At 49.9% G+C, this 26134-nt stretch overlaps 1 protein-coding gene across 1 annotated transcript in view; it reads right to left on the bottom strand.

Moving 5' to 3' along the window:
* Positions 1–1310: 1310 nt before the first annotated feature.
* The window catches only part of DNAJA1 (DnaJ heat shock protein family (Hsp40) member A1), a 122457-nt gene continuing 97633 nt past the window's right edge, over positions 1311–26134 (bottom strand). The window contains exon 9 of the mRNA XM_086961691.1: positions 1311–1701. Within this exon, the coding sequence (XP_086817817.1) occupies positions 1480–1701 (222 nt within the window). The 3' untranslated portion in view covers positions 1311–1479. The remainder of the gene's footprint in view (positions 1702–26134) is intronic.

The following is a 26134-nucleotide window of genomic DNA, read 5'->3' as shown; positions in this document are numbered from 1 at the left end:
TTTCCAGTCAAATAAACATACCGAGCAACATGCGCCCTAAGATAAAATCTATGTATTTGCCTGAACAGCAGATGCTACAAGCTAAGATTTACAGCCCTCTTTACACAAAAACTCACGAGTGAAAACACAGAGTGCTATCTATTACAATTTCGAACTGCATTCTTTTGTCTGGATAAGGAAAGAAATTGCAAGCTGGCTATACTGAGCATCAGGCGCCCTAGGTCTTTGCATGAACAGCAAATGCTATGAGCTAAGATTTACAACCCTGTTTACACAAAATATCAGAAAGGTGAAAACATGGTGCTTGCTTCCAAAAATGCACGCTGGTCTGAAAGAAAAGAAAACAAGCTGAGCCTGGAAGCTGCCTTTCGGTTGGGTTTAATTGGGAATTAGATATTCAAGGACCTGCTTGGAGATTGGGACAGCGGTGGGGAGAATGCTAAAGAATGTCAGTGATATGGGAGGCGTTAGAAGTTACGAATGCTGAAATAAAATACAAGCAGCTACATGCACCTACGCTGAACACTCACCCCCCGAAACACGGGCAGGAAAACAAGGATATATAGTTTCCCAAACAAACAGCTAAACAACCAAAGCTTAAAGATCCATTACTTGGTACTTGGTCCTTGCTCCGTGGGTGGAAAAGAAAAACAAACAGGAGGAACAAAGAGGATGGACTGACCACTAGCAAGCAAGGATTTTTAAAAGACACTGAAAAAAACAATTGAAAAGAGGGGACGAGCTTTAAGCCCACATAAAAGTATATAATAATAATGATTTTTTTATAGCGCATAGCTACCTCATTTGAGGTGTCCAAGCGCTAGTTACAGATGTCGTCCCCCCCCCCCCCCCCCCCCCCCCTGCCGCCTCAATGCCATCCAACCCCCTGTATCCTGAGCTAAAGAACCAGGTTTTGAGTTTTTTTTCCTGAACAAGTTTTCCCATCAGGGCCGGGCAAATTGCTAAAGGCAGAGCATTCCACAGTTAGGCAGGTAGCAAAACGTGATCCCACCCATGTGCATCTCCCCTGTTGATCACAGGTTCCTCAGTGGAAAATAAGGTCTGATAAACTGTTGCAAATATCTAGGACCTTTGTTGTTAAAGGCCTTGTGACAGTAACACAAGGCCTTGAATGAGGACCTCTGTCTCACAGGGAGCCAATGGAGGTGCTTGAGTGCTGCCACCATAGACGCATCCTTCTTAAACATGCACATGAGTAATGTAAGTTTTCCAGCTTAAATCAACGTACAGCCTTTTGAAGAGACCAGATTTAGAGAGCACCTTGTATGATGCAAAAAACGAAAAACATGTTTAATTATTGATTTTTATTTCCATAATTAATTCTGTGTCCATAACATATATGGTCGAATTTTAAAACAAGCACAATAGTAACCTGTGGATTTTTGTGTTCTTTAGTCTGTCCACCACAGAATACAAAACAAGGTGTTACAACAAGTATTAAAATCCTCTAGGACCGATTTAAGATGTCTGACATTGAACACCTCCTCTTGGGTGATCTTCGTCGTCATCATGATACGCTTCTCCGTTATAATTACGCCTTCTTTGCTGGGATGGGTCAAAGTCTGCCAAGTCTACTTGTTCCATGTCTTCAGTTTCTTCAATGTGCTTCCTTGATGGCAGAAGTTTTTCCAAGAAGGGCATTTTTTCAGGTGAAAGAAACCCATTCTCTGGAAAGTTCACCTAGAATAGAAAATTCACAAACAACTTGTCAAAAGATACAAATGGTTCCTAAAAATATCTGTAAAAATAAAAACCTTCGTAAAAACGTACACAGACACACACTCCACTTCGAGTCGCAGCTTTAATACAATTAGGCTTGGAAGTACTAGCATGGCATTGTAAAGACAACCAGATGAGATAAACGAAAACTGCTTTAAAACTACTGCATATTTGCTTCCTCTTCAGGGTTAAGAGAAACTGGATCTGTGCTAAGAGCCCAACAAATCAACAATACATACACAGTACCATTCACAAGTGCCATGTTATTCTGACCGTAATTGCTCTTGGCAATCAATTTTTGGGGGAGATTGAACTCTAGTGTGTTTCTTTGCTGCTGTTGATGCAGAGGTCACAAAGAGGTCTTGGAGAAATGTTCCCAACAATGCGATCAAGGACAGAAATGTACATGGAACTCACCCTAGGGACTTCTATTCATAATCCTATATTTACACCAAATCTTTAAAAGTAGGGTTTTAAATCCAGACTTACACAGAAGGTAAAGTTTAAATTGAGGTTCAAGTGAAGGATTGATTAGGAGTGCGAGTAGATAAGATACAGGCAAGCACAGTTTCATGGAAGTATAGTGTTTCATAAATGTATATGCCATTTCAGTAATATTTGGTAACATTCGCAAAGTGCAAGCAAAAATGTTAAGATTTCCACATCTCCATTTTGGTCTCACCTCTTACCACAACTTAAGTTGAAGTATCAAACACTGCCTCGGTTTTGCATAAAGTATTAAGGCATTTCAGTAAGTCACATACTCCTCCGCAATGTCCTTTGCAATGCTGCCCCAGGAATCGTCAACTAAGTGTGGCATACTTTACTATAGAGTAAGCCTAAACTAGCATGTTAAGAGAAAAGCCCAGATCCTCAGGTGGGCAAGAATTGGATCTTACATTACTGGTTAGAAATATTCTAGTTGCAGGCACGGTTGGGATTAAGTTAAAGCCAAGGCCATAACAGGGCAACTGAGTCACAGGGAGCACTTCATAAGCTCAGATCAGATTCTTCTGCAGTGCCACCACCTCCAAAGGCCACAGAAATGGCCTCTAGAACTGGATAGCAAAGTTAGTCAGTTAAGGCCTTTTTAGGTCTCGTCTGGTGTTAGCAGCGTGCATGCGCTGCTTTCGACATGCGAGGGCCTTTTGCGATCAACTCAGCCAAAGCTGAATGCACGAGTACAGATGGACAAAGATGGCTGCTCTCGCCATTCACAAAGCTAAACATGCACACATACGGACAAAAAAATGCACACGCATGTGGACAGCCCAATGCCATCTTTGTTTACTTTAATTAGCGTAGGGATGTGCACACGAGTGCGCATTTTTCTGTCCATACGCGTGCATGGCGGGGTGCTTTCGCTTACCCTCCCTCCGTCGGGCCCCTAGGTACCAGCACACGTGCGTAATGCTTTTATTTACTTTTTTTTCACTTTCGCGGCACACACGCTTTATCTTCAGCCAGGTTAAGCTAACGCGCGGGTGCCGGGATTGTTGAAAAAGTAAAGAAATAGAGGTTTTTCTATTTGTTTACTTTTGCTACAATCACGGAACCCGCGCTTTAGTTTAGCACGGCTGTAGATAAAGCGCGGGTGCAGCGACTGTTGAAAAAGTAAACAAATAGAAAAAAATCTATTTGTTTACTTTTTCAACAATCGCGACACCCGCGCTTAACTAAAGTAAAGCGCAGGTGCTGAGATTGTTCAAAAAGTAAAACAAATAGTTTACCTGTCGGTGTAGTTTTGCAGCTTGAAGATCTTTCTGGATTTACTATGCTGTGCATTATTACGCGATCTGGTGGTTGGGTCCGGATTCGTAGTCTTTTTTCTCATTTTTTTTTTTTTGTAGCCCAGGTGGGCGTCGACGTCCCACCATTTGGTGCACCTTCGTGACGTCGGCACGCTTCCTGCGGAAGCTCCCACCCTTGGGCGCCATCTTCGGATTCTTTTTTCTTTTCTCCTTTGTGGTGAATCCATGGCTATGTGTATAAAACTTTCCTTCAACGTAAACTTCTTCACGTATATATGTCTTTGTTAAACGTTCCTATCTTGCTCCATGTCCTTCCACCTTCTCCAGCCTCATCTTTCTGGCGGAGCTGGGTGGGTTCGCTAGTGAATCCAGAAAGATCTCCAAGCTGCAAAACTACACCGACAGGTAAGAAACTATTCGTTTTGCAGCGTGAATCTTTCTGGATTCACTATGCTGTGCATAGATTTCGTAGCGGTTTTGTCACTCATGTGGCGGCTGGGTGGAAGATGAGCGTTGGTTGTTAAAGATATGTTGAAGCACTCTTTGGCCCACTTGTGCTTCCTTGTTCATCTGCACATCTACGCAATGGTGTTTAGTGAAAGTGTGCACTGAAGCCCATGTTGCCGCCAGGCATATGTCTTGGATGGGCGTGTTTGCCAGGAAGGCGATCGTAGCCCCTTTCTTTCTGGTTGAGTGGGCTCCTGGCCCCTCCGTGAGCTCTTCACCAGCTTGCATGTGGCAGAGCTGTATTGTTTTGGCAATCCATCTTGCTATGGTGTTCTTAGTCACTGGTCTACCCAGGAGACTCCTTGCGAAGGACACAAAGAATTGTTTTGTCTTCCTGTGTTCTTTCGTCCTTTCTATATAGTGCATTACTGCCCGCCTTGCATCCAGAGTGTGGAGCGCCCTCTCCACGTTTGACGTGGGCTTCTGGAAGAAGCTAGGAATCTGGATACTTTGGTTCATGTGGAATTTAGATACTACCTTGGGCATGAAATGCGGGTCTGTCCTCATCACGACCCTGTCACTGTGTATTTGTATGTACGGTTCTTGCAGCGTCAAAGCTTGTAGCTCGCTCACTCTGCGTAGCGATGTTATTGCTACTAGAAAGGCTGTGTTCATTATCAGCATTTGTAGTGATGCTTTATGGATGGGTTCGAACGGTGGCTTCATGAGTTCCGTCAGTACCACGTTCAAGTTCCATGCCGGCGGCAGCATCCTCTTGGGTGGCGCTATTCTCTTCGCTCCTTCCAAGAACCTTTTCACTACTCTGGAAGTGAAGAAACTTCTCCCTGTTTCTCCTCTTGTGTATGCCACAATCGCTGCCAGGTGAACCCTCAGCGAGGACGAGCTTAGTTTGGCTTTGATCAGGTGCGTGAGGTATCCGAGTACTGTAGACTCTCTAGTCAGTTTTCTCTCCAGGTTTTTCCTATGGCACCACTGCGTGAACCTCTTCCATTTCTCCCTATAGCACTTCCGCGTGCTGGGTCTCCTTGCTTCTCTCAGCACCCGAAGTGTGCTCTCTGGTAGTTTTAGATGTGCGAACTCTAAGTCCTCAGGAGTCACGCTGACAGGCAGAGGCTTTCTGGTTCTGGGTGTAGAACTTGTCCCCCTTCCATGGAGAGAAGGTCTCTTCTTTTTGGGAACTTGTGTGCTCTGTCCTGCGGCATCTCCATAATCTGAGAGTACCAAGTCTGCCTCGCCCATTGGGGAGCCACCAGGATGAGAGTCATGTTGCTCGACCTGCACTTGTTCAGGACTCTGGGGATCAGTGGCGTCGGTGGAAAAGCGTAGGCAAATTTCTTTGACCAGCTTATCCATAGGGCATTCCCATGGGACATTGGTTCCTGTTCCCTCGATGCAAAGTGTTGGCATTTTGCATTCTGGCGTGTTGCAAACGGGTCTATTGTTGGTGTGCCCCACCTCCTGAACAGGTTCTCTGTCTCTTGGTTGTTCAGTTCCCATTCGTGGGACACCGATGCTTGCCTGCTGAGCCAATCCGCTTCCACATTGTCCTTCCCTGGCAGGTGTATGGCAAGCAGGTCTATCCTGAGTGGGATCGCCCATCTCCATATTTCTTGAGCCAAGCTCGACAGAGGGAATGACTGAGTCCCCCCTTGCTTGTTGATGTAAAACATCGTTGTGGTGTTGTCTGTCTGTATCATCACCCTTTTGTTGTAACGGTGCTTTTGGAAGGCCTTGAGGGCCAGCAACACTGTTTTCAGTTCCAGGTAGTTGATGTGCTTGACCGCATCTCCTGGGTTCCACAGACCCCTCACTCTGAGCCTGTTCATATGTGCGCCCCATCCTTTCTGGGATGCGTCTGTGGTGATGGTCACAGTTGGGTCCGGTGGCGTTAGAGGCTTCCCCATCGTTATATTCTCCTTCGTCCACCATTTCATCTCCTCCTGCACATTGTGCGTAACAACCACTAGATCTTCCCAACTTCCTTCTGCTTGTGACCATTGCTGTTGCAGCCACTCCTGTAGTGGTCTCATCTTTAGCCGAACATTGGGGACCAGGTGGATGCATGACGCCATCATCCCCAAGATCTTGCTCACCGTCCTCACTGTCAGAACTTGCCCCTTCTGGTAGTGACGTTTCTCCCTCAGCAGGCTGAGTGTTCTCTTCTCGCTGGGTGTCACTCTGCATTCGACCGTGTTGATCAGGGCTCCCAGGAAGATTTTCACTTGTTCTGGGTCCATGGAGCACTTCCTCCAGTGGATGGAGAAGCCCAGGTTCGTGAGCGTTCTTGTGACCTGTTCTGCGTGGGCTTTGCATCTCGTGTAAGAGCCTGCTTTCACGAGCCAGTCGTCCAGGTAGGGGTACACGTGTATACCCTCCCTTCGTAGGTGTGCGGCCACCGCCGCGAGGCATTTGGTAAAGACCCTTGGCGCTGACTTGAGCCCGAAAGCCAGGGTTGTGAACTGGTAGTGGTCTTTGTTCACCTTGAATCTTAACATGTGTTTGTGTTTCCTGTTCATGGGGATGTGCAGGTATGCGTCTTTTAGGTCTATCGTGGACAAGTAGTCCCCGGGCCTTATTTGTGGGATGACCTCTTGCAGGGAAGTCATCTTGAACTTTTGAGTTTTTACGTAGGTGTTCAGGAAGCGTAGGTCCAAGATGGGTCTTAGGCTTTCGTCCGCCTTTGGTACTAGGAAGTAGTTTGAGTACACCCCCTTGTTCCATTCTCTGTGCGGGACTTGTTCTATGGCCTCTTTGAAGAGCAGTTCTTGAGCTTCCTCTTGGAGCAACTGCAGTTCTTTGCCCTTGTGACCCCTTCTCTTTGGCTTTCTGCTTGGTGGATATTTCTCCAACTCTATGCAGTATCCGTGCTGTATAATGTTCAGTATCCACTTGTCTGTGGTTATTTTTCTCCATTCGTGTAGAAAAAATCTCAACCTTCCCCCTACTGGTGTTGTGTGTTCTCTTGAGCCGTGTCCGTGTGAGCCTCCCCTTAGCTGTTGGTGCTCTCCCCCCTGAGGCTTTGGGTGGGTGAGCGCCTCCTTCACGGAGTCACTTTTGGGGGGGTTGATCACCACCTCTCCGTCTCTGGCCCCGTCCGTTTCCTCTCCCTCGAAAGGACTGGCCCCTATTCTGGGAGTTCCAATTCTGCCTCTGTTGACCCTGGTGCCATTGGTTGTCACTCTGTTGACCATGGTGGTGCGACTGTTGCGAATGTGATTGCTGGTTTCCCCCTCTACCATTTGGTCTCCTTGTGGGGGTGCCTCTCCGCATCCCCCTGAATTGTAGGGCTCCCATCGATTTGGCTGTCTCATTGGCCTTCTTCAGCTGAGCCAGTTTGTCATCTACTGATGCCCCGAACAACGTCTCCCCGTTGAAGGGGGTGTTCAGGATGTTATTTTGCACTTCTGCCTTGAAGCCTGATATTCTGAGCCAGGCTTGCCTTCTCTCAGTGATGCCTATGGCCATCAGCCTGCTAGATGTTTCTGCCCCATCTAGGGCTGTCTTCAGGCATGCGTTTGCTATGTCCTTTCCCCCCTCCACGAGGTGGGCTGCCCTCTGCCTGTACTCCTCAGGCATGTGTTTCAGCAACTGGCTCATCTCATCCCAGTGCGGATATTGGTGTCTATTCAGGAGTGCATTGGAGTTTGCCATCCTCCAATGCATAGCGGCATTTCGTTCAATTTTCCTTCCAGTGAGGTCCATCCTCCTGCTTTCCTTATCAGGTGGTGGCCCAGATGTGGTTGGCACGTTGGCCCTTCTTCTGGCCGTTGCCGCGATTATGGAGTCAGCTGCCACGGTGCCCTGGATATAAGGGGGGTCCTCGGAGAACTTGTATTTCTTCTCCGTCCTCGGGGTCACTGACCTGCATGTGGCCGGTTCCTTGAAGGCTTCAGTCCCTTGTGCCGTGACGCTCTTCAGCATGGGCAGGAAGCTGCTTTTCGTCTGTGAGGGGAGCAAAGTCTCTAGCAGGAAGTCAGCTTTTGTCTGTTCCTCCTCCAACTTCACATTGTAGACTGCTGCAGCCTTCTTAACGACCTCATAGTAAGCCCCGATGTCGTCTGGCGGCGAAGGCCTCGAAGGGTAGGTCTCCACAGGTTCCTCGGGGTTATCGGCCTCGAGATCCTGCCATTCTTCCTCTAGCGACGCCGAGGATTCTGAGAAGTAGCTCTCGCGGAGGTAATCTCCTTCCGAGCGGTAGAAATCCTCCTCTTCTCCCTCATCTGCGGGGTTTGGAGTTTTCGGTGGCTCCTCGGCTTCGAAGTCCTCCTGCACTTCTACCTCTTCGGCGGTCGCAGCGGTCTTCGAGGGAGTCGAGTAGGTCTTCGAGGGAATCGTATAGTTCTTCATTGTTTCCTCGAAGGCTCTCTTCCTCTGGAGCATACTCTCCATTTCGGCCTCAATCCTTCTTCTCTTTTTCTCCATCTCTGCCGCTTGCTCGGCGTCGAGCTTTTCGGCAGGTCTCTTCGATGGTACCTTCGACGTCGAGGCCGTTCTGAGCGTCTTCTCGCTCGAGGGTCCCTTCTCGAGGGTCTGCTTCGACGACCTTTGCTTTTCGCTGGTCTTTGCCATCTGGGAGTCCTTTTCGAAGGATCCGCTGGGCCTTTCGGAGGATGCGGCTTCGGACGCCGAAACTTTCGTCGCCGGCGCTCCTTTCGAGGACTTAGCCTCTGCTTTTCGGGGTTCTCCCTCAGGCTTTTTCGGCCCTGTCTGGGGTTTCGGGGTCGTAGACTCTCCTACCTTTTTTGAAGGTCTCACATCGGTCTCTACGACCGTGAAGTCATCTGGTCCCTCGGCGATGTTCTCCTCTTCGTCGGAGGAGGCACCCAGCTGGTAGAGGCTCGGCGTGGTCCCTTTCCCTTGCATCGTGTGGTGGGCCACCCTCTGTCTCTCTCGAACTCTGAGTCTTCGGCGTGAAGACTGAACAGGCGTTGCAATCCTCGCTGGAGTGGTCGATCGGCAGGCAGAGGTTGCAGACCGGATGCTGGTCCTTCTGCGCGTACTTGTGGTGGCAATTACGGCAGAACTTGAATGGGGTGTTGTCCATGTGCTCGCTCAGGGGGCCCCCTGGGCGCGCTCTCTCCTTGGCCGTCGAGTACCACGAGGATTTTTCCTCTTCCTTCGTTCTGGCTCTAGGAGGTCTTCTCCGACTTCCCTCGGTCCTTTTTCCTCAAAAACTTGGTGTATTTCCTTCTTTTCTCCTGAAACTTCTCCGGAGCTTCATGCGACGATCCAGACCCAACGGCGGAAAAAAAAAATCTGAAGATGGCGCCCAAGGGTGGGAGCTTCCGCAGGAAGCGTGCCGACGTCACGAAGGTGCACCAAATGGTGGGACGTCGACGCCCACCTGGGCTACAAAAAAAAGAAAAAGAAAAAAAAAATACGAATCCGGACCCAACCACCAGATCGCGGAATAATGCACAGCATAGTGAATCCAGAAAGATTCACGCTGCAAAACGAATAGTTTACCTGTCGGTGTAGTTTTGCAGCTTGAAGATCTTTCTGGATTCACTAGCGAACCCACCCACCCACCTCCGCCAGAAAGATGAGGCTGGAGAAGGTGGAAGGACATGGAGCAAGATAGGAACGTTTAACAAAGACATATATACGTGAAGAAGTTTACGTTGAAGGAAAGTTTAATATACATAGCCATGGATTCACCACAAAGGAGAAAAGAAAAAAAGAATCCGAAGATGGCGCCCAAGGGTGGGAGCTTCCGCAGGAAGCGTGCCGACGTCACGAAGGTGCACCAAATGGTGGGACGTCGACGCCCACCTGGGCTACAATAAAAAAAAAAGCTGAGATTTGTAGGCACCCCAGTGTACAAAAATCCATATTGTACTGACAACTTGAAATAAAAACACAATGCCTGTGAAATAGGTCTTTTTGTGACACTGCAGGTTGCACCCACACATATAATGAATATTACTGCTAAGTTGCAAAACATTTGATTTGTACAGCACACCATGCTATACCCTTACAAAGTTCTAAGCTGGCTGTACGGCACAGGCATTTTCACATAGCATTGGGAATTTATCAACACCCCTGCCTGTTTTGAGGGAGCCTGGCATATATATCCATCGCAGCCGAAAGTCAGTATTTGTCACATTGTCATGAGTTGGCTTGTGCAATGTAAGACCCATTTGGATGGGGTGTGTGTCCTGTGGTTGTGGTAATAAGAGTATGGAGGGCAGAACTGTTGAGCCTGGGAGCGCACTCTATTTAGGCAACACACACCATGTGTGTTAGTACTGCCGCCCGTGTCGTCGTGCAAGAGTGTCCCAGAGTCTGCATGTGCAAGTGTTACTGTTCATGCATTCGAGGAAATGTGAGTGAATGGATTGTGTGGCTGCCGGCAGAGAAGTTTCACAGTGCACATGCGCTGCACATGTTGCCGATGGTGACTGTTTGCACATCAGTGTCCCATGCGCTTGGTGGCGCCTGTGTCTCAGTGCGTGTTGCTACACGTATCCGCGGACCTTGCAGTTTGTGAACGGGGGTGAATCATTGTTGCTTCATGCATTCCACTGCTGTCAGTCACAGCATCCACAAGTACCTCAGTCCTATCTAGATCGCATTTTACGGCTCTTTTAGCAGCTGCAAAATTAAACTCTCAGCACTTTCAATAAAAACAAGCATTGAAAATGCAACAGGTTTTGCCTTTTATTAAGTTAAAGCAATATGCTTTGCTATACGATACCATTAGCAAAGCAAATAGCTTTAACCGAGACGAGACCTATTGCATTTTCAATGCTTGTTATCTCGGTTAGTAATGAAGAGAAGTAGGCACTTCAGGGGGGGAATTCAACACAGGGTTGGGAAGTTTACCACAAACACAGATTCAGTATGCCACAACGCATAACAGTCAGTACTTTAGGAAAAGAAAATATCTAACCGCCTATTAAAGTATTTATGTGCTAGCAGGGATATCAGAGCTGGACATCAGCCTGACAAGCCAAACCACCATTTTGTGCATCATGCACAAAACATATGCAAAACACCAGTGAAGCACATCACAACAATTACAGGGACTGAATGGTACTTTGAGAGCCAGTATGCATTACCCCAACAGACATGCGCCTAAGATGGACGCTGCTCATGCAATCACAATGCCACTATAATGACTTAGAACCCCTCCAGTGGACTGACATGATAGTAAAAATCAGTGGGGGGAAACTGGTCTGTCCAGAATACATATAAGGGCAGTGTGGCCCAGATTTACAAAGCCTAGCAGAGGACTATCAGCCCATTAAGGGAAGGTTAATAGTGCGCCTCAACACTAGGAAAGGTCTGCCTCCAGAGCTTCTTGCAGAGGTGCTCTATGTTCAAAGACTGAATGGTTGCAGAGGTGCTCTATGTTCACAGACTGGATGGTATTCTCCTTCACAGTCTCATTGCTCAGCATAAGCAACTGCATGGACAGAGGAGTCAGGAGATGGACCTACCTGAACAGGCTGGGTCTTGGCTTGGTAGTTCAGGCTGGACTGGCCTGTTAGGAGCAATTTCAAGACTGATTTGCATATAGCTGGGTCTAAACTGAGGTGACATGGTATGTAAAATAAAGATAAAGTGGATGCAGGCCAAGTAATCACATCACTTTTTTGTAGACTTTGATGTGTCGCCCTAAGAGGGATGTGAATGCCTAGATGTGGGTCCCATGCACACCTTCACTGGAACCAAGCTATACCCGGCTGATAAACCCATAACTAGGGCGAAACTGGTCCTAGGGTGCTCATGTTGCAGTGCAGGGAGGACCTGGTTTGGCAGTTAAGGCTGGTCTGTCCCATTAAAGCAGGATCAAGACTGATTGAATTTTAGAAAAATATACTTTGTACTCTATTTTAAGATCCAGTTATTCATAAGCAAGTAAGTATGTTTTAACATAAATTACTTTTCGCTTTGAAAAATTGACCCAAAATATTTTCAGGACAGTTCAATGTTATACTAAGGGGGAAAGGTTTTGCAGTTAATCAGGTAAGTAAGCAACTTACAATTCTAGTCTTCGTGGCCAAAGGTCAGCAGTGGGCAAGAATGCGGTAAGTAACACTGCACCAGGAGCAGTGCTGGGGCAGCAGGGTGCAGAGTTCAAAATCGGAGTTCGGCCCAACGAGTTTCAATGGCAACTGAGGGGGTCCTTTGAGCTAAGGTGCTTGCAGGTAAGTGGAACGGTTGCAGGGGCCAAGATTTGGATATTAGGACCAGCACAGGGGTGGGTACAAAGCTGCACCAAACATATACCACCACCAGCACAGGGGTGGCCGGGTGCAAACATGGCATTGGGCGTCCAGTGCCATCCTATGGAGTTTCTTCTTTTTGGAAACAGGCTGCAGGCGTTGAACTGGAGGGTCTAGGCAGAACACCAGGGACAGCACAATACGTTGAGGCGTGGTTTCACTGGAGCACCGCCAGTCAAGCTCACCAAAGACTGGGGGCTGCGGGTGCAGGGGTGCCTTTAGATGTCGGAAATCTCCTTACCGGGCACTGTTGAAGGCATCAGTCCTCCCAGGGGTTTCAGAGGTCGCTGGGTGCAAGACAGCTCATAGGTTCCTCAAAGCTGGAGAGTGGCCGGTAGGGCTGGGGCCAAGGCAGTTGTATTAAAGTTTCTTCTGCAGGGGTGTCTTCTTTCTTCGTAGGCCATCGCAGTTCTAGTTTCTAGGTCTGGGGGAACCACCCATATACTCAATTTAGGAGGCATTTTAGAGGAGTAGTAGGTAGGGCCAATGGGCACCCTACCTGGGGTGACTGCATCCTCTATTATGCCAACCTCCTGTGGAAGGGGGCACAGATCTAGCCCTGATTGGAGGGGTCTCCTTATCTTCAAGTTGGCTGAGCCTGAAAGGTGTGCTTCACCTTGCCTCCCTCACCTTAGGGGTGGCGTTGGCAGAGGTGGGCACACCTATTCTCCTGAGTTTTCCCCGACGGTTCTCACTGCCAAAGTGGGGGTGTAAAATGGGGGCTGTTGTCTGCTGCTAGCAGAAGAAGCTTGGGGTCGCATTACAAAGGCGGCAGGCTTTTGAAGCTTGCCTTTGGGAGTACTGGCCCATCCTGGGGGAGGAGGTGTGATACCTCTGCCCAGGATGTTCATGGTTTCTGGTCCCAGAGAGTAGTGGCTCTCCACCCAGGGGTCCAGAAACATGTGTGTGTGGCAGGCTGGTAAACCCGGTCACTTACCCCACAAGGGTCGCTGAAGTGACCTACAAGTACATGGTTCAATGAATCCCACCCTGGCATCAGTTTGGGGTCATTGAGAGGAGTAGTTTAGTACCTCTGTGTTCAGTGAAGCCATCATGGTAATGGGGAACTTGAGTTGTCAATTTTCCAGCCCATGTACTTTCAATGGTTCCCTGGCACTTACAACATTATGGAATATACCCCAATATTGTAGGGGTACCATCTGCTCATGCCGATATTCCAAAACATGTGATCTAGTGTGCACTGCCATAGGGCTGGTAAGGCCTGCTAGGGGGGAAGTGACTTACCTATACCTTTGGCAGTGCTAGTTGGCATGGCACACAGGCGGTGTGCCATGTAGACTTTGTTGTTTTGTCTGCACCAGGCCATGCTTGCTGCAGTGGCACTCTGTATGGCCCAGGTGAGGGGTCCCTAGGAGACCCTCTTCAGTCCCAATGCCCTAGATACCCAGGTACCACTTACTAGGGACTTAGAGGGGGCCTGACGGGCCAATTGTGGAACAGTTTTAGGGAAGAAGCACTGGCACAGGGGTCCTGGTTGGCAGGTACCATATGCATTACATTAAAAACCACAAATACCAGGCAAAAAGTGAAGGCTAACCAAGTCAAAAGAGGCACTGTGTCACACACACACCCATTCCAGTGACGCATGTACCAATACATGCACCCAGAGGGCACCTTAGAGGTGCTCCCTGAAAACGTACCAGCCTCAGGTGTGTTCCGAGACTAGTTTCTACCAGGCTGACACTGATACACTGTTCTGACCTCCTAGGATGATAGCCTCTGTTCTCAGGAGACTCAGAACAAAAGCTTGTCCAGGAAGAGGGTTTAACACCCCCTCTCAGAGGATGACCTGCTGATCAGCCTTCCTAGGCAGCAAGCTTCAAAGAGCTGTCACCTTTGAAATGCACATTTGTCTCCCTGTCCCAGGAGAGGAAGCTAACCACCTTCTCCAAAGCCCCCTTTGGCACCTGGACATCATGAAATTTTTTTTTCTTTTTTTTTTTTTGGAAGACCTTTATTGCACATTGTTCATATACACAGCGGTGTGCCTACAACCCACTGTTGGGGCCGGCCGCAATCGGAGTGCCACATATATCATACAAGCTTGACACCATACGCCAGAGGCACGAGTGCAGGAGTCCAAAAGTCTTAGCTCATGTAGGCACTACAGTATATCCAAATGCAATATGTACAGCACACCCTTAGAGTGCGTCGTGTCACCCCCATGTGATCTCCGTCTAATTTTCAGTTTTCATAACGAAAGGTAATATCAACAAGTCCCAACCCCTCCCCCCCCCCCCCCCCCCCTGCTTATCCTGGTGTCAGTGAGTAGTCCAAGTCCAGTAGGCATAGTGTGATAGGGCATCCAATACATCAGATGTCTAACAGTGCGTCCCCAAGATAGGAAACCTTCACCCCCTTCTCAGAACCACCCAGAGGCCGTAGCGAGGGTCAGTATGGTATGCATGCCATGCCAGTCTTAGCGGTCCACGACATTCCCACTGGCATGACCATCGCCCAGTCACTCTACACAAAATACAGGGCAATCTTATCGCACTCGCACAAGAACATCTCAGGCAGCGCCATCCCCTCCATCTGATAAAGCAGCAGTCACAGTCTTGTCGCTGTCGGTGTCTGTTAAAGACAACATATAAAGTGTAAACGGAGCCCACACATCCCTCGGGCGAGACGCCGCAGGTAATTCCTCATAGTAACAGTTCAATTGGTCCCTGCAATAGGCCATATCCTTCAGCCACAGTTGTACCTCAGGCGCTCTCCTCCCTCCCCAAACCATAGCGACCCTCCTCTTGGCCAATTGAAGCGCCAGCACCACCAGCCGCCGCGAAGGCGCAGCCACACCAGAAGCAATGCCCAAAAGACACAAGCGCACGTCCAGCCTCACCTCAGTTGAAGCCATGACAGTCAGCCTTTCAGTCACCTCCTTCCAGAAATCATAGACACGTGGGCATCCCCAGGCCAGGTGTACAAAGTCGGCGTCTTCAGCTCCGCATCGGACACATTGAGCAGTGGGCCTTAGCCCGTATCGTACCAGTTGGGTCGGCGTATAATACCACTGTTGTAGAAATTTATAATGTAAAAGGCGGAAATTGCCATTGATCACATACCCCCCGGTCATAGCACAGCATTCATTCCAATCGTCATCACTCAGCGGTTCCGGGAGACTCCTATCTCACCTTGCTCTAGCCAGGGTCGCCCCCCCGCCTTCATCCTCCTGTGCGGCCTTATATAGTTTAGATAGCAATTTAGTCCTGTCCTTAACCGTATAGAGCAACTGCAAGGCACTTAGGGCCAGTGGTTCCTCCGGATATGTTGGGTACAAGTCACGCACGGCAGCCCGTATCCTGACATACACAAAGGTGGACATAGTAGCATTCGTCGAGCGGGTCGTCATCTCCTGAGAGGAGAGAAACGAAGCTCCCGGAAACAGGTCCCCCATAGTCTGTAGGCCGGCCTCCCGCAGGATCTGCAGCCCTCCCGGTTCGCCCGACACAGAGATATCCGAGTGATAAAGTAGCGGCATAGCCGGAGCGTATAGCGGTAGTCTGCCAGCTCGTTTGCCCAAGCTATTCCATGCAGTCGCCGTGAGCCGCACGGTATCAATCTCCCCCTTCTCAAACACTGAGTGCTTATTTACGATCATAGCCCTTAATGGATACGGCAGCACTGCGCTTGCCTCCAGCGCTACGTGCGGAGTGTATGGCGGAGCATTTATCCAGTAACTCGCAAAGTGGGCCTGTGCACAAAGATAATAAAGCCTCATATCCGGCAGGGCGAACCCACCCAGATCGTATGGCTTGGTCAGCACCTCCCAAGTCACTCGCGGCCTCTTGCCAGCCCAGGTGAGGGATATCAATAGGGACCTCAGTCTCGCAAAGAAGTGTGACCTCAGCGGGACTGGAATGTTTGTGAAGAGATAAAGAAATTTCGGCAGCACCACCATTTTAATCAAAGACACTCGATCCGCCAGGGTCAGTGGGAGACGAGTCCATCTCGCCACCTGGTCTTCCAGGTTGGATATGGCAACGCCGTAGTTAGCCCGTATGACTTCATGACAATCCCTATGCACCCAGACGCCCAAGTATCTAACCGACTCCGTCGCCCATTCCAGCGGGAATTCCAATGGAACCCGGTGGGTAACATCCGTGAGAGGCAGCACCACTGACTTGTCCCAGTTTATGGTCAGTCCTGAGTGTCGGCCGAATTTAATGAACTCTCGAAGTATATTTTCCAGATGGAGCGCCGGGTCCCTAACATACAGGACCATGTCGTCAGCGTACATTGACACAGCCAACGATCTGAGAGGGAACTTCAATGCTGCTTCCGCATACCTCTGCCGCAAGACACAGGCCAACGGTTCCATCATGATGGCAAAAAGCAGGGGCGAAAGAGGGCAACCCTGCCTTGTCCCCCTCTGTATCGGAAAGGAGGAAGAGACATGACCATTAACCCTAACTCTTGCCGTGGGTGCGTTATACAACAGGGCGATCAGCGACGTGAAAAAGAAGGGCACCCCCATCCGATGTAGAACGGTCAGCATATACTTCCATGCCACTGAATCAAAGGCCTTGGCGGCATCGAGCATGACCGTCACCGCGGCTAGCTCTGGCTTAAGGAGATGTAGGACGGCGAATAGGGTCCTCAGGTTGTGAGTGGTGGACCGGAGGGGGATAAACCCCGATTGATCTGGTAGCACCATAACCGGCAGGAGTAGACGCAATCTCGTGGCTAACACTTTGGCAATTATTTTAACATCAGTGTTCATGAGTGAAAGGGGACGGTATGACTCGCACCTATTTAGAGGTTTACCGGGCTTGGGGAGCGCCACTAAGAGCGCCTCTCTCATGGTCCCCGGAAGCCGTCCGCATTCAAAGGCCTCCTCCAGAACCATTGCCAATCTCGGAATAAGCAGATCTGCATAGGTTTTATAGAATTCGGCGGGCAAGCCATCTGTGCCAGCCGCCTTCCCATTCGGGAGGGCTGCTATTGCGTCCCTGAATTCCGCCTCAGTAACATGATGCATTAGGAAGTCCTGTTGACCCCTGGAGAGCCACACCAGCGCTACATCCTCCAAGTACCGCGTTATTTCTGCCTCTTCAGCCGTTTCCCTATGCTCATAGAGTTGCGCATAATGTCTCGAGAAGCAGGCGAGTATACCCTCCGACGTAGTCACCACATCTCCTTGATCTTCAATTTCCAATACAGTGCAGTGTCTCGCCCAAGGATCTCGAATCCTATCAGCAAGCCCCTTACCCGGCCTACCCCCTTCTCCATAATATCTGGCTGTAGCGCGTTTGGACAGAAATTTCACCTCCTGGTCTGCCAATTCATAATATGCTGTGACCTTTGCCCTAATATCCGCTAGCAATGTGATTTCCGCCCCCTCCTCCAGTCGGCGCTCTAGAGCCAACAACTCCCGTTCTAGTTTGGACATAGAGTCTCTGATGGACGTGAGGACCCCGGACCGCAACCCAATACATGCACCCCGCACTGAGACCTTAAAGGCCTCCCACACCGTGATCATACTATCAACAGAGCCCACATTGGTCTCGAAGAACTCCTCAACTATCTGCCGCAGTCGTTCACACAACACCTGATCCGTTAACACTGCAGGTGAGAGTCGCCAAGTAAATGGAGCGGGAGCATGTGTAGGTATCCGCAGCTTTAGTGTAACAGGGGCATGGTCAGAAAGCGTGCGGGGTAGGTGTTCCGCATTCAGCACCCATCCACTCACATCTCGGGTCAGTAACCAATAATCCAATCTCGACCACGTATCATGCGCTGACGTGTAGCAAGTTCCCTCCCGTCTGCCAGGATTCCGCAAGCGCCAAACATCCAACAGTTGCAGCCCATTCATACCCTCGTACACTGCATCCATCGCTCTCTTACGCTCATAGGGCCGGTCATGCCTCCTATCCAACTCAGAATCCAATGTAACATTCCAGTCCCCCCCACAGAGTATTGCCGATGGTGGCAGGGTATACAGTTTGTTCCAGAGTGCAACAAAAAAATCAGGGTCATCTATATTAGGGCCATAGACATTGAGAAGAGTGATCAACGTACCACACAATTTACCCTGCACAACAATATATCTGCCATCCTGGTCCACCTCCTCATGTAGCACCTCAAACGGAACATTCTTTTTAATCAGAATCATTACCCCACGGGCATAGGAAGAATATGACGTGGCCCACCTAGCCCCCGCCCACTGTTTGCCCACCATTTCGGCCGCTGCACCCTTAAGATGAGTCTCCTGCAGAAACACCACTTGTGCTCCATGTCTGTTGAGAAAGGCAAGCATTTATCGAGTTTTCTGCGGCCTATTTAGTCCTCGCACATTCCATGTAACACACGTGAGGGTACCCCCCCTATCCATATCGCCAAAGGTATAAGCATCCCATCAGTGAGTTCTTCCTCGGTAGCCCCCATCTGTCAGACCATCCCTCACCTCTCAGCAACCCGGAGACAACACCAGTAATGCTGGTAAGGATCCCGTACCCCCAACTGTAGCCCCCCTCACAGCCCATGGATTTTTCAGACTCAGTCCCCTTGATCAGGAAAAGCAACAACATCCCAACAGATTCCAACATCCCTTCCCCCAACCCACCGCCCACTTCAGCACTCCCAATTTGCCAAAGCCTCCCCGTGTCCCCCCCCCTTTGCAACCCCCAACAATGCAAACATCCACATTTTGGGGATCTCCCTTATCTGGGGGCGTAGTGGCGCACCACTCTCGCCAGAACCGACGAGAGCGCAGACCATTGCCGTTAACAACAACCCCAACCCCTCTACCCACACCCACGGTCAAAGCATCAAACATGATGGCATTCATGTAACAGTACATTGCACTGGACGCCCCCGAAGCATCCACACCGAAAGAGCAGCGCCTAGATCCAAGAATGGCCTCCTTATCCAGCGTAGAGACACATAGTGCACAACAGGATCACATTCAACTAAGTTCAACTGGAAGGGAGCCCCCATTGAAGTAACATGGTGACTTTAGCAGGGACAGCGCCGGCTAGAGCATTCCCCCTCTCGCAACGTGCAGAGCAACAATACAAAGTGGACCAGGGGCTGAAACGCCCGGGCGGCTCTCAGCAAGTAAAGAATGCGCTACAGTAGAGGCAGCCCAGTGCAATACTCCGCAGTTCCTCCATCATCGCAGCTAGCAGTGCAATGCAGTTCAGGCCTCTTCGTCCAGTCTTTCATCATCTCCTTCATGACGCCCAGTCGGTTCTTTAGCACGTTTTTTCAGTCTTTTGGCATAGTCCATGGCTGCCTTGGGTGAAGAGAAGATCTTGTTATCCGAGGGAGGCCCGATCCGAAGGCGCGCAGGGTACAACATGGCATAAGCTATGGTCTCAGTCCTCAGCAACTGTTTCACCGCAGCAAATTCCTTTCGCGCAGTCTGCACTGCCATGGTGAAGTCGGGATAAAACTCCAGTTTGTTGCCCTGATATTCAATGGAGCCCTTCTCCCTGGCGAGCCGCAGAATAGTGTCCCGGTCCCTGTAGTTCAGGATCCTAGCCACAATAGGCCGCGGCGGTGCCCCCGGCGGAGGCTTCTTAGCCAGGGACCGATGTGCCCGTTCCACAATGAAGACACGAGATAGCTGGTCAGCCCCAAAGATGTCGACGATCATCCGTTCCATGTAGTCCTCCATGCGCCCCACGTTCGTGGATTCCGGCAATCCCGTAACGCGAACATTGTTCCTCCTGGACCTCCCTTCTAACTCCTCATTCTTCGCTTGTATGACCGCCAGCACTCTTTCCATACTGAAGACTTTGGACGAGACCGTGGCCAGACCATCCTCCGTGGCAGAAACCCGCTGTTCCACCTCTCCCATCCGCTCGTTCTGACGGTCAAATTGTGTCGCCATTTGATCAAGACGATGATTGACTGACTCCATGGTGCCCTCAATGGACTGCAGCGTTTTCTGCATAGCCACCAGTGTGGATTCCAAGTTAGGTGTACCCCCTACAGCCCCACCCTGGTCAGAGTCCGCGGGCGCCTGGGAGGCTGTATGTGCAGTCTTTTTCGCCTCAAAGTTAATTTTAGGCTGGTTTCTATCGGGCCTGCCCATGTCTGCGATCAAGTCCAGCGCGGTCCAAGGCTCGGCTATGCAGGGCAGTGATTCCGGTGAAGCCTTTCAAAATAATATCCTAGCACCCACCAGTCGTTGCACACCCTAGAGTATGCCCAGTCCCAGGCCCACAGGTATCCCGAGTCCAGGCCAAGCAGCTCCTCCGCCCCAGCGGGTAAAACGCGCCAAAGCAATCTCCGTGCAGCCACACAGTGCAAGTATTTGCGGCAGGGCGCAGAACCCAAAGTAACGAAATGGTAGCGCTGAAGTGCCTCAGAGTCCGGGCCCCCCTCCTGACAGTGCCGATGTGAAGATAGGCAGCGCTGGATGCGCGCCGACCGCCGGGGCTCAGTGGTCAACAGCCATGTGAGAGGAGGCCCCAAGATGGCGGGCGCTCCTCAGGTCTGCAACCCCCAGGGAAACGTGCGCGTCGGCGAGAGCCCTTCCCAGTAGCCCAGAGCGTGGTCCCGCTTTTGCTCCTGCCTGTCCCGGCCACTCCGCTACTCAGCCGACCCTTTCCCTAGCCTAGCCTAGCCTAGCCTAGCCTAGCCTAGCCTAGCCTAGCCTAGCCTAGCCTAGCCTAGCCTAGCCTAGCCTAGCCTAGCCTAGCCTAGCCTAGCCTAGCCTAGCCTAGCCTAGCCTAGCCCCCCCCCCAGCCCTAGCTCGCGCGGCGCGGGCTATCACGGCCCAGCTCCACCTCCGCAGCACCGGACTCGCGTAGCGCCCCGCCCCACTCACCGGGACCAGTAGGGCCAAGTCCAGGCCGCCCAATGCGTCGGAGTCGCTCCGGGGGGATCCCGCCGTCAGCTCCGCCTCGCCGCCTCAGCAGACACGTAGCGCCATCTCCCAGGCTCCGCTTTCGTAGGCAGCAACGGTGTCAATGGCCCAGATCTCAGCGAGACCTCCGCTCCGCACCCGCCGGGGCCGCCGTTCTCCACTTCCCGGCCTGGGACCGTCCAGCTCCAGGCGCCCTCAGCACAGCCGCAATCGACGCACAAAGCGCCACAGGGGGTCACCGATGATAGCGGAGCAAGCTCAGCCGGGGTGTAGGGCAAAGGCGCCGGGGATAACAGGATAAATTAGCGAATTTTTAATGGTCGTGACAGAGCCTCACACGAGTGCGGCCATCTTGTCCGGCGCCCTCTAGCGCCCCCGACATCATGAAAAATTAACTAGGTAGGTGTGCCACTGCCAAGTTAGTACCTCCCCTAAGGTGGGCTAAACTGAGGTGGACACGATTTTTCAGAAGTAGTCATTTCTGTGATGGAATACCTCGGAATTCTGGGACAAGGTTCTGCCACTCCCCAATGGGAAAAGGTCATATAGGGGGCGTAGTGACCCCAAGGGTCAGTAGCCCCTTGGCTACTACCCTACTCTCCCAACATCCTTAAATTCAGTATTTAGTGGAGCCCCTGGCACCAGAAGAGCAGATCCTGAAGAAAGAAGAAGACGCATGAGAGGAGTCGCACAGCAAGAACAGAAGATCCAGCAACTCACTTGATGCCAACCCTGCCGACCTGCCTACCGACTTCGCCTATTGCACCAAAGGTTGATTTGTCCTGCAGCTTCTAAGCCCCCAAAGCCTGGGAGACCTTCCTGCGTTCAACCAGGAACCAAGACCTTTTGAGGGACAGCAGAACTGTCCCCTGCATCCTGCAGACAGCAAAAGAAGGAACAAGAGGACACTGGCCCTGACGAAACCAGTCGCCGCCAAGAACCACTGCACCAAAGGCCAAATGCCAAAGTGAGACAATGGTGTCAACTTGGTCCCAAAGCCCTCAAGGTACTGAGCCCACTGTGGAGTGACTCCTCTTGAACTTCCCGACATCGCCTGCAGCCTCGGTTGGCAGTCTCCCTCAACCATGAGTGTTGCCGGATGGAGAAACACCCCATAGACCCAGACAACACGTCCCAAAGAGAAGAGGACCAAAGTTGTCCCCACATACCCCAACATAACAAGAATCGAATCCACTTGTTTTCACCAACTGGTCACACAGTCCCCTCCTGCAGCATCTTTCTACAAGAACCGTTCTTCGCTAGACAACACTAGACACCTGGCACTGTTTTACACCTCTGCACCTGGCCGCCCTAGTGCCGCTGGTGGTGTTCTACTGGTGCAGCCTTGTACCTTGCCCACCACTCACCTTAACTCCTGTAAAAAGGTCCCGTAAGTCGCTGACCAGTACCGATAAACTTCATATGATTTTCCTCCTACAGGTTAACATTATAAAACTCAGAAATTGCACCCCCACCCCCGCCCCCCCTGTTTTTGGAACTAGAACATGGCTGTTGTGTTGTCTGTCCGGACCAAGACCACTTTGACCTTGAGGTGCACTAGAAATATTTTCAATTCTAGGTGAACTGCTTGAAGCTCTAGGTAGTTAGTGTGGAGACTCTGGTGTTTGGTGTCCCAGAGACCCTGAACTGTAAGATTCTGTAGATGTGCACCCCATTCTCTAAGGGATGCGTCTGCTGTGAGGATGATCTGGGGAACAAGATCAAGGAGTAGCTGCCTTTTAGATAGGTTTCTGTGCATTCCACCACTGCAGAGAGTGATGTGTGCAGCTGCCCATCAACAGTAGATCTTGTAATTGACCTATGACTGAGACCACGGACTAGATAGACATTCTTGCAACGGACACATTTATAGTATTGCATGTGGTACTATTGTAATAAAAGACACCATCATGCCTAGAAGTTGTTGAACTATTTTGACTGTTGTGTTGATCGGGGTGAAATTGATGTAGCAGTTATGTGATGTTGTGCATCCTGACTGCATTTGGGTAGGTTAACCCTGTGTGTTGAGAATAGCACCTAGATAAGTTTGAATCTGTGCAGGCTGAAGATGTGATTTCTGTATGTTGATTGTAAACTCATATTGATGAAGTTGTATAGTGGTGTAAGTATGTTGTAGGCACAACTGATGTGTGCTCGCTTGGATTAGCCAATCGTCCAGATAAGGGAAGACATGAATACTGTGTCTGCATAGATGTGATGCAACTACCACCAAACATTTGGTGAACACTATGGGTGCAGTAGTGACCCCAAATGGAAGCACTTTGAATTTGTAGGGTGTTCCTGCAATGACGAACCAGACACATTTCGGGTCAGCTGAATGTTTGGGAATGTGAACGTAAGCGTTGTTCAAGTCTAGAGCAGACAAAGTCACCCTGTTGTAAAAGGTGGAATTACATCTTGAAGAGTCACCATGTAAAAGTGTTCTGATAGGATGTATTGATTTAGGGGTCTGACGTCCAGTATGGGTCGAAGTGAAATATCTTTTCTGGGAATGAGTAAGCATAGAGAGTATACTCCTGACCCTTGTACTAGAGAAACTGGCACTATGGCTCCTTTCTGCAAGAGAGCTTGTACTTCCTGTTTGAACAGGGTGCTGTTTGGAAATATGTGCCTTAGGTGGAATACTTGGGAGTGGTTTTGATGAGCTTCAGACAGTAACCATGTTGGATAATATCAAACACCCATTGGTCTGTTATGGTTATCCAGTTGGGTAAGTTATCTTGTAGTCTTCCGACAGATGTTAAGTGGTCATGGAGAATGAAAAGCGAGTCACATTTTGGAAGTGAAGGGTGTGGTACGAGTGGAGGCACCTCTTCCATGCCCTTTGGAAATATTCTCTCTATATGTGCCCCTGCAATATCCTCTTGAGGGGGGGGGGGGGGGGGGGGGGGGGGGCGGTGTGATGCTGTTGCCTACAAGACGAAGTGAAGGCACCTGATGTTGCTTTATTGCCCGGTTTGTATGAGGGCATCAAAAAGGAACCACAAGGAGTGGGGGCTTGAAGCGCCCCCACTGAATTGGCAACCTCTGTCTCCTTAATTTTTTCATGTGTTTGGTCCACTTGGGGACCAAACAGATGTTGCTGGTCAAAAAGGGACATTAAGGAGTGCCAGCTGTACATCTGGCTGAAAGCCGGATATATGTGGCCAAGTATGTCTACGTAGTAGTATGCTTTTATTTAGGCCACTGGCAGCTGTGACTCCAGAATCAAAAGGCACATCGATGGAGCTATTTGATATTAATTTATCCATCTGTACAATTTGATGGCCTCTCTTTTGGCACTCTTCATGAAGATGTTGGAGGAGTTCCTCCATCTCTTCCCAATGGGCCAGGTCATACCTTGCTAATAACCATTAGCCATTGGCGATTCGCTAATTGTTTGTTGACTGTACTGCCACCCTTTTCCCCGAAACATCAATGAGTTTAGACTTTTCAGGTGGAGGGGCATCTGCTGATGCCAGAGTTTGCTCTTTGGCAGGCAGTAGATACCACCAGGGAGTCTGGGTGAAGTAGTCCTTTAATGTAAGGTGGATCTGAGGGTGTAACTTTGTATTTTTTATCTACATGTGGTGTAATGATGCATGCTCGTACTGGATCTTTAAAGAGATAATCTGAGTGATGGAGCATTCCTTATAGCACGGGCAGATCCTGACATGCTCTAGTAGTAGAGGAGAGTATTTCAAAGAAGAAATCATCCTCTACGGGTTCTTTGTGCAAGGGGACCTGGTGATACGTAGCTGCCCTAGCTATAGGTTCTTGAAAGGATGTTCCATCATCAAGGAGTGATGATTTAGCTAAGTAAAGGTCTGGTTCATTATCCCCGGGAAGGTCTAGGTCATAGTTGTTCCATGGATCTGCGGACCACTGATCATTCCCACCCCACTCCTGCCCCCCCCCCCCTCTCCCATATCCTCAGTATCAGATTGCAGAGAACCCTCTGGAGTAATGTCTCCTCTGTCACTAATATAGAAGGATGGTGGTGTCACTAATATATAAGGATGGTGGCGGTGGTAGAGGTGGAGAGTAATCAGGCAAAGGTGGCTGCAAAGGACTAGTTGCAATGCCTTTTTGCTGTTTCTTAGGAGATTTAGATATATCAATGGCCTACTCAAAAGAAAGCTGATGTTTTGATGAAACAAGCGCCGACTGAACTGCTTTTGCAAAAACCAGAACATTGTAAGGCTGAATATGTAACTTCTTCCACTTTGGATCAAGCCTCTCCTTCATAGTTTCAAGGATCAGTTCTGGTGCCCAAATGGATGTTTTCAGTGCCAAACTTGATTTTTGTTTCGGTGCCAGAGTGGTAGGAGTCAAAGAGGTGGAAGAGTGAGCGCTTGGTGCCTATGCAGCAGCTGGCTTACTCAGCACCGAGATTGGTCGGCTCAAAGTAGTAAATATTTTGGCTTTACTTTTGATGTCAGGCCCCCGGGCTGGGGGTATCCTAGGCAAATACTGTCGACCACTGCCTGATGGCAGTGGTGCAGTAGCAGTAATTCCGTTAAAACCGAATGTCTTAGTGAGTTGGGCAGGGACATAGGTACTCGCTGCATGTTGTGCCAAAGGCAAGTCCTGTATTTGTAGGCAAGACTATCTCAGGTTCGATTGCGGAGTCAGAAACGGAAAAGGCCTCTTCCTCTGCAACCGAAGCCACGTGCAGCTCTGTGTGTTGAATATTGTGTTCACCAAAGATGTTGGGTGTCTCCTCCAGATCTCAGCGCTGCATTTCTTTTCGATGTGACAGACAGTCCCGTAACATTTTCTTTGACCGAAAAGATCAACAGGCCTTCTTTGCTGTGGTCAGGAAACAATAGTTGCAAACCTGATGTAGGTCTGTATGTGGGTACTTTTCGTGGCAGTGGGGACAGAACCGAAATGGAGTTCGATTCATCAACACCGCATTTTTGTTTGCATCTGATGATAGGAAAACTAGGCCCGAATGGAGAGAGGCCTGAATTGGGGAGGCCCAAACGCCATGACCAGGCGCCCAATTGACGATCAAGTTTGAGGCATTGCTTCTGTTTTCGAAAGGCAACGCAAACAAAAACAATACAGACGAGTAAAGAAGTGATCAACGGACTGGAGGA

Source organism: Lissotriton vulgaris, chromosome 3_1 (genome assembly GCF_964263255.1).
Source record: "Lissotriton vulgaris chromosome 3_1, aLisVul1.2, whole genome shotgun sequence".
NCBI classification, from domain to species: domain Eukaryota; kingdom Metazoa; phylum Chordata; class Amphibia; order Caudata; family Salamandridae; genus Lissotriton; species Lissotriton vulgaris.
The sequence above is the reverse complement of the archived record's forward strand: the minus strand, read 5'-3'. Positions and strand labels throughout refer to the sequence as shown.